This window comes from Pundamilia nyererei, unplaced genomic scaffold, assembly GCF_000239375.1.
Source record: "Pundamilia nyererei isolate P.nyererei 1_Seehausen unplaced genomic scaffold, PunNye1.0 scaffold00116, whole genome shotgun sequence".
Lineage (NCBI taxonomy): Eukaryota > Metazoa > Chordata > Actinopteri > Cichliformes > Cichlidae > Pundamilia > Pundamilia nyererei.
In genome coordinates, this window is record NW_005187517.1 from 37,987 (window position 1) to 47,158 (window position 9,172).

The 9,172-nt window shown below is 40.5% G+C and overlaps 1 protein-coding gene across 2 annotated transcripts in view; it reads left to right on the forward strand.

Annotated features, from left to right (window-relative positions):
- LOC102208276 (endothelial zinc finger protein induced by tumor necrosis factor alpha-like) overlaps window positions 1–386 on the forward strand; it is a 37,843-nt gene extending 37,457 nt beyond the window's left edge. Inside the window, exon 5 of one of the 2 annotated variants that reach the window (XM_005742032.1) lies at window positions 123–386. In XM_005742032.1, the coding sequence (XP_005742089.1) occupies window positions 123–263 (141 nt within the window). In that variant the 3' untranslated portion in view covers window positions 264–386. Of the gene's footprint in view, window positions 1–19 lie in introns of both variants that reach the window. The other variant, XM_013913134.1, reaches the window with a different exon arrangement.
- Window positions 387–9,172: the final 8,786 nt, after the last annotated feature.

Genomic DNA, 9,172 nt, shown 5'->3' on the forward strand with positions numbered 1-9,172 from the left:
GTAGCACCTGTGGGAAAAGATTTACTATGAAGGGTCATTTGAATATGCACATGCGAATTCACACAGGCGAGAAGCCACATTGCTGTAGCACCTGTTGGAAAAGATTTACTAGGAAGAGTCACTTGAATATGCACATGCAAATTCACACAGGTGAGAAGCCACATTGCTGTAGCACCTGTGGGAAAAGATTTACTAGGAAGAGTCACTTGAATATGCACATGCGAATTCACACAGGTGAGAAGCCACATTCTGTATTACTTTAGTACAGTTGAAAATGCATTTCGGAAACCATCCTACATGCTAAGTTTCATTCTTAGAAAATGGTGATGGCAGATCACATAAACAGTGTTTGGATCATTTAAAAACTTCATTTTGAAAAGGTTTTCAGAAGCTCAGTTTCTTTTTTCACACATGGACAAGAAAAAGTGTTTGTCTCGCAACATGAAATGTTTGCACCTTTATCACATTTTCAGACATCATTTTTTATTGTTTATGGGCTTTGTCTTTACTGAAGTTTCTTCATTTTCTTTGGCATGGCCTCAACAGTGCTTGAGATATTTTTGGGTCTTGACATAAAAGAACTATTTCTCAGAATCACACTTGGAAATATCAGTTTAAAAAAACTACCCGTGTACATGCGGTAGCCTTTATTGAAATCAGTTTTTTCTCTGAAGTTCACAGTTTGAAGGTGTTTAAAGCAGAAACAGTTTACTAACTGTACACTGTTCGCTAACTTGCACGCTGCCAGAACTCCTGTTGGAATTTTGTTTTTTTTAAATGAATTTATACACTAGATTGACATTAATGGGAAGTGCTTTGTAGATGGAAAGGGAATATTTTAGGGAATGACAATGTTAGGCGGTTGATTCAAGTTCTCGTATTGTTTGTGACCCATATACTTAGGTCATTCATTATTCATATTTTTAACATAGCTTGCACTACTGTTATGTGACCACCTGTTGATACCCAGCTGTTGTTTTGTAAAAGGACCTCAGAAGAGTCCCGGGAGTCTTCATCTTTATTTATCTTGATTGGTGTTTGGCCTGCATGTACTTATGGCGAACACCCTAGTGGGCTTTTCTTTCTTCTAAATCTTTGTTAATCTTGTATGTTCAATAAAACTGTTGGCATCACACTTCACTCATCTCCTGTAGATTTTGTGTTTTGGTTTCAATTGTGTTCCAAAAGCCTGAATCAACATCTTTCCAGCCTATAGAAATTCTGCAAAGCCTTTAAAATTTGCGACCCCACAATCCTGCTGCTCTTTGAAAAACTAACAGTACTTCCAAACGAGCTGTTAAACAGGGCTTCGTGTGATCTGCCTTTTGGTGATCAACTGGCCAGAAAGATTTAATGCATTCAAGTGGATAATCATGCTAACTTCCTTGATTCTCGTCCTCACTTTCCAGGTCCTCAACGGTACTCCATCAATGTCTCCTGAAGTTGTGTGTTTCAGAACAAAAGTGGAGCAAATAATAGCAAACACTGAACACACACCTCCCCTGTCTGCCAAGAGCATGTCTAAGACTTTTCTATACCACCATCATTGACGTGAAGACAGATTGTTCAAACAAATCTGCGATGGTATTTTCAGATTAAGTTAGCCAATTAAACATCAAAGTGGACTTAATTAATGCAGTCAACAATTCCTTAGGAGGTATCATGGCTCGTGGGGTGAGTTGTGTGGAATTTAACTAGGACCCAAGATGCTGGCAGCTGAGATGCAGGAGAGTTTTATTGAGAAGGTGGAGATACAAACAGAAACGGCGGAGGTGTGTAGGAAAATAAGCATAACCTAAACTGTAGAAAACTAACAAAACGAACCTGAAGCGCTAACTGGAGACCCGGGAACATAGAAACACGCAGGGAGGAACACAGGTTGACACAGGGAATTAACGCAGACGAACCAGCAACAGGCAGGAGAACACACAGGGCTTAAATACACACAGCAGTAACCAAGGGATGGGAGACAGGAGGGGAACACACCTGGGCCAAATCAGAGCTGACGAGACAGGGGAAACGTAAACTGACCACACTCACATGAGACAAAGACCTTCAGAATATAACAGGAAACTTACAGACACAAAGAACCAGACAAGACACTGAACTCAACAGACAGACTCACAAGCAGACACAGTGACACCATGGACAGACAGTCAATAAATAAATGTTTAAATGATAGAGATCTTTCTGTTATTTCACAACTATAGAAATTTCTGATTTTACAGTGATTAAAGAGCTCTCTTTTTTCATTATAAGACAGTTTGAGTAATGATATACAGTGGGGCAAAAAAGTATTTAGTCAGCCACCAGGTTTGCACACACAGTAGCTGGTATTTTGGCCCATTCCCCCTGCAGATCTTCTCGAGAGCAGTGATGTTTTGGGGCTGTCGCAGAGCAACACGGACTTTCAACTCCCGCCACAGATTTTCTATGGGGTTGAGGTCTGGAGACTGGCTAGGCCACTCCAGGACTTTCAAATGCTTCTTACGGAGCCACTCCTTTGTTGCCCGGGCGGTGTGTTTTGGATCATTGTCATGTTGGAAGACCCAGCCTCGTTTCATCTTCAAAGTTCTCACTGATGGAAGGAGGTTTTGGCTCAGAATCTCACGATACATGGCCCCATTCATTCTGTCCTTAACACGGATCAGTCGTCCTGTCCCCTTGGCAGAAAAACAGCCCCATAGCATGATGTTTCCACCCCCATGCTTCACAGTAGGTATGGTGTTCTTGGGATGCAACTCAGTATTCTTCTTCCTCCAAACACGACGAGTTGAGTTTATACCAAAAAGTTCTACTTTGGTTTCATCTGACCACATGACATTCTCCCAATCCTCTGCTGTATCATCCATGTGCTCTCTGGCAAACTTCAGACGGGCCTGGACATGCACTGGCTTCAGCAGCGGAACACGTCTGGCACTGCGGGATTTGATTCCCTGCCGTTGTAGTGTGTTACTGATGGTGACCTTTGTTACTTTGGTCCCAGCTCTCTGCAGGTCATTCACCAGGTCCCCCCGTGTGGTTCTGGGATCTTTGCTCACCGTTCTCATGATCATTGTGACCCCACGGGATGAGATCTTGCGTGGAGCCCCAGATCGAGGGAGATTATCAGTGGTCTTGTATGTCTTCCATTTTCTGATGATTGCTCCCACAGTTGATTTTTTTCACACCAAGCTGCTTGCCTATTGTAGATTCACTCTTCCCAGTCTGGTGCAGGTCTACAATACTTTTCCTGGTGTCCTTCGAAAGCTCTTTGGTCTTGGCCATGGCGGAGTTTGGAGTCTGACTGTTTGAGGCTGTGGACAGGTGTCTTTTATACAGATGATGAGTTCAAACAGGTGCCATTCATACAGGTAACGAGTGGGGGACAGAAAAGCTTCTTACAGAAGACGTTACAGGTCTGTGAGAGCCAGAGATTTTCCTTGTTTGAGGTGACCAAATACTTATTTTCCACCCTAATTTACGAATAAATTCTTTACAAATCCTACCATGTGAGTTCATGGATTTTTTTTCACATTCTGTCTCTCACAGTTGAAGTGTACCTCTGGTGCAAATTACTGACCTCTGTCATCATTTTAAGTGGGGGAACTTGCACAATCGGTGGCTGACTAAATACTTTTTTGCCCCACTGTATCTGAACCTTGACACATGTATTTACTGCACTTTATGCTGAAAAAGATTTCTTTCATTTACTAGAGCAGAAAAACTGACACTTGTGTCAGTAGTTCAGCCCACTCAAGATCACAGTCAGCTGTGGCACAAGGCATAACAGGAATCTGACGTCCATTGGTCTGTTGAGTGAGCTCAAATTCCAGCTTGAAGCCATTAGAGTGCGCTGTTTTTTCATTGTGGATCAAACTCCTGAGGTACAGAGAGATGAAAGAGAAAGCTGAAAGTACTGCAGTGATTGTGTTCATACTCAGGAGTCAAATTGGGCCGGAACGAGTGCAGTGTGTTGTAATCAGTGAAATAAACTGCAGATTTACACATGTAATGTGACAATGTAGAGCAGGATGTGGAAAGTAGTATGCATGCCAAATATCCTTGGGAAAGATACTAATCCCAAGTTTTTCTCCGATGTGTCCATCAGAGTATGAATGACATATACATGTGTGTGACTGTTAGATAGAAAGCACTTATGCAGAAAAATGAACTGGTGTGAATGAGGCAAGTTGTATGAAGCGCTTTGAGTACTCAGAGTAGAAAAGCGCTGTATAAGAACCAGTCCATTTACCATTAACGTGGAGAAATCACAGTGACTGTGGTGGTCAGCGAAAGGTTACATCAAGTGTAGCAGAGATTCATTTATATTTAAGTTCATACCAACTTCATACTGTCTGGTATAAAGACAATATACAGAAAAATGTTGGAACTCAGCCCAGATGTGAAACATCTGCTTACATTTTGTTGAATTCACTTGTGTAAATCCACAAATAACAGCAGGTCAGCTGATCACAGCCCATTATTATTGTGAGCTATTAGTATTTTCCCCACGCTGAGCCACTACAACAGATCCTAGTGTTCCCCCACTTTGTTCTTTAGAACTAGAATTTACAGCTTTGATGATCATTTGTATTGTCATGTACTAATATTATATTAGTTTTATATTCATATCGCTGAAGGTCGAGTTACTTGAGCATAAAAATAGATGGTAGATGGATGGTAGAAGTAAGGACTTTCTTACTTTGATTTCAGAGACTGTATTTTTTCACTTTAACTTGAGTAAAGAAGTTGACTCAGTACTTTTACTGGATTATTTTTTTAACACAAGTATCTGTACTTCTACTTAAGTGCAGGAGATGGGGTGGAGGAGGGCCAGACAGTAGACCAACCTTACCTTAATTCCATTATGGATGAGAAGTACTGTGTTAGCTAGGGCTCTGAAGTTGTGGGACTTGAAATACAAGACGCCGGCTTTTGAGCTTTCACCTTCCTGCTCCTATGTCTGGCCTTCCTGACAGCAAGAAGACTGACTCCTCCTTTACCATTTTGAGTAAAATCCTCTCTGCTTGACTCTGTCCTCTGCTTCCTGAAGTACAGAAAGGCTGAAAATGTTAGGTGGTAAATCCTCCTTTGCACTACAAAGGACACAGAATTCAGTTTTAGTAGCTAAGGTTATCAATGCTAAAATGAAAATTCCTCCAACTTTGAGAATGATGACAAGAGCAAGAGCAGTAGAACCATATTAAAAGCAGTATAGCTAATACTATATGCAAACACCACAAGCATGTTTCATGCCTTTGCACAAACGATAACAGCAGCAGGAACCATGGCTGCACACAGACCCATGAACACTGCTGACGGCCCGCTGTGAGTACACGAGGATAGAAAACCTCCTGCAGCTGCCCCCACTGTCACCCCCAACCTTCCTACATACTCCATACTTATCTGCAACTTGTCCATATTGATCTGTAGCTTTCCTGTTGCATACCCCTACTGGCCCTGCCACCCCATCAGAGCTCCTATGGTGGGACTTGTGTGTTTGTATCCCATGAGTTTCTGGTTGTCAGCCAGTAGCTCCAGGGACTGAAAAAAAACAACAATTCCAGTCCCTCTCATAAGCAGACCTCCTGGAGCTCCAAACACCAGCCCAATGCAGATGTGGAAATGAGTGATGCCAGCCCTGAGGATTAATAAACAGGTCACACTGTACAGAAGATTCATTGAGTGTGAATGTGTGTATTTGTGTCCCACATAGATATACTGTAGACTTATTACTGAAAACACCAAAGTGTCTTCGCAGACCTCTGTAAAACACAATAACAACAGTCGCTTTTACTTTCATCCAGTAAATCTGTTCTGAAATGACTCAGAAATAAGCTTTATGTCTTAAGTTCGCCTGTTGAGTCCAATATTTTCTATTTCAATGCCTGGCAACAAAAGAGTTTCTAATGAATAAAAGATATTTATACAATGTATTAAATCCTCTATGATCAATATTGCAGATTCTAATTAACATATAATTAAAAGCACCGCGTTCCAATGTGGCCATCATCATTATGCTCATTAGTAAATAATAATTTAGTAAGCATGTCTTCTTCATTTAAGAAGCACATTTCCCTAACCACAGCTAGCTGCTAATATCTGTGCATTTCATTCCTGTTTTGATCACTGTTACATTATTATGTTGAAATTTAATTTCATTGTGTCTTTGATTCTTGTTTTTACTTTATGATTATTCTAATGATGAGCTCAGGTTTGAAAACGTTCCTTCCTGACAATGTCATGCCTTGTTAAACCTCTTGACACTGTCATAAAGAAACCGGCTGAGTTAAGATCGAAGCTGGCTGTATGTGGCCCATAAGTTTGACGTCTGTGCTCTAGTGAATTTTCTGGTTATGACATCGGTGATATTCAGTGACATTCATCAAACAGGAGAGGTCAGCATGCAGTTGAATGCAAAGCTGCTTAGGCGTACCGCCTCTAAAGTTCTCAGTGAAAACCTTTCACAGAATAACAGGTTAAATTAGCCTGTGTGTCACTTCAGCCGTTGTGGTGACTGTATAGATAAAACACACAAAAGTGGCATCTGCATAATGATTTAGAACAAATGAGTATTTTACTTTCAACAGTAAAATTGAATGTTATGAGGAAATTAGTTCTCTATATTCAACACTAAATCAGTCTTAAAATTACTCAGATTTATGTCAAAAGTACAGGTTTACTAAGCTAATGTAACCTGAGAGTGAGAGATATGTTAGCTGTTCCCTTCAGCCACATCACAAAGGTTCTGTAATGGACTGATAGTGTTTTTACAATCTTGTATTATCTTATTTTGATGAGTTACTGCGAAATGGAGCTTCTGTTTCCTGTTCTTAGTTGACAGGTGTAGCCTCCAGTGTGGTCTTCTGCTACTGTAACCTGTCCGCTTCAAGGTCTGTTGTAGAGCAGGGCGATATGGCCAAAAATATTTATCACGATATATATTTGAAAATTTGCGATAACGATATAACTGACGATATAATTGATGCGAGACAAAATACAACTCCACAACATTACTAGCGCAAAAAGACAACCTTCCATTTATTTTCACTTAAACAAGAAGCTGGTTTTTATGTACATTAAAGCTTTATAAAAATTTAACAGTGCAAATGCAAATTCCTTGCTGAAAGTTTAACCAAAAGGCCTTTCCAGTAGAAATGGGCTGACATATCCTGAGCATAACCATGTATAATATCCACTGAAGTTAAAAAGAGGTGCTTTGCAACATTAAACTGCAGTGTGCAGTACGTATTTTTCGGACCATAAGGTGCACAGGATTATAAGGCACATTAAGCGAAACAAAGCAGTCAGGAAATCAAACTTTATTAAACTCATTCTTCTTGCTTCCTCCACTTCTGTACCATTGATTCATTAATGTTGAATTCTCTGGCAGCTGCTCTATTCCCATGTTGTTGCAGTATATTAATGGCTAACCTCGTATTGTGGATGGATTATCTCAGTTGTTCTCCTGACTGAAGTTTGGTCCGTTTACAGCATCCTGCCATGCGATTGCATTAGTCTCTAACCATGAGGAACCTTCACGTTAACTTTTATAAGTGGAAAAGTGTTAGTGTTCGTCCTCCAGCTTCACTGTTTATGTTATGCTAACATAGCTGTGTCGCTAGCGATCACGTAGCACATCATTATATACCAGCTAGCCCAACTTCAGTAACCCTACAAACGTCACTGCTGTTTAGTTTCCTGTCTTCATTTATGTTGGAAGTGATAGCAGAGCTGTACGTTTGATTTTTTTCAGAAATCTCTCAGTCAGAACATGCAATATCATGCTTAGGTAACTAGCGAAACTAGTGAGCTAACTTCCGCTAGCTTCCTGCTAACTTCTAACTCCGTTAAATGTAATAACTTTTGTTTTCATGGATGCCTGGAAGTTAAACTTCATAGTTACACCTGGTAAAGCATGAAAGAATTTAGACAGTTTTTAACTCTCAGTGATGCTGCAGTGTTCGTTTGACCTGAAGAGGGGGGTTTAGGACCCAGATTACTCCCAGATTTAAGAGCATCTTAGTTCGACAAATACGACAATAACGACAGCCGCTTGCATATTCTGCAAAAAAATGTGCTTTGTCGTGTATCTGAGGGACAAACACCAAAGCAGTTCCACATCACTGAAGTTGCACCATTTTTACAAGCCAATTCTGGTTCATCTGTTTCACTCAACAATCGGCCATGTGCGTATGAAAACAAAGAAACTGCGCATTCGCGTTTTACTCATTCTATCGCGATATTTCATTTTCCTATCGTTGCCTAACATTATACCGGTATTGCCGTGAACGGTATAATATGGCCCAGCCCTAGTCTGTTGGTCTGTTTTGCTTTCAGAGATGTTCTTCTCTGTAGCTTCTTTGTAACAAACCTATTAGCTCAAAGTAGTCTGGCTTTCTCCTCTGACCTTTGACATCATCAAAGTATTTTCACCCAGATAACTGCTGCTCACTGGATATTTTCTCATTTCAGATGACTCTCTATAAACCCTTAGCGATGGTTATGTGGGAAAAACCCAGTACATGAAAAAGTGTGGGAAATACAGCCCATCTGACATCAACGACCACGTCATGTTCGGTCACCTTTCTTCCTGATACTCTTTTTTTTTTTTTTCGCCTGTCCCATTTGGTTCTTTTGCCATCAGAATTATTGTCTAAAGGCCAAGAAAGATGCCCAATGGGTTTTCTTTACCAATATATTTTCACTTGCTAAACACGGGATAGACATGACTGGGAGAAAGAAAAGGGAGAAAGAAAGAGGGAAAGAAAAACAGCGGGGAAGAGGAACAGTGATAAAGGGCATAAAACCAAAACAATCAAAACAAAAGAGACAAAAAATACATATGTCAATCACCTGGTGAGAAAGAAAAAAGAGAAAACAAGCAAAAAAAGAGAGCAATATAATAAACAACATCATCACAATAATCTATGTGAATATAACAGTAAATACTAAATATTGAATATTATTGTGCAGCACATAAGATCAACAGCGCACAGTGTGTTTTGAGGTAGGAGCCAAAAAAGGTTTAGTTTGTTTGTGTGAGCACCCGTGTGTACACCTGTGAGCATGAGCGCACTTGTATTCAAAAGGTTACTTCATGTAATGATCTGCTAGAGGGTGTGGGGAGCCATAGCCCTGTCCTCCAGCACATGAAGCAGGTATAGAGGAGATCCTGGCTCCAGACATC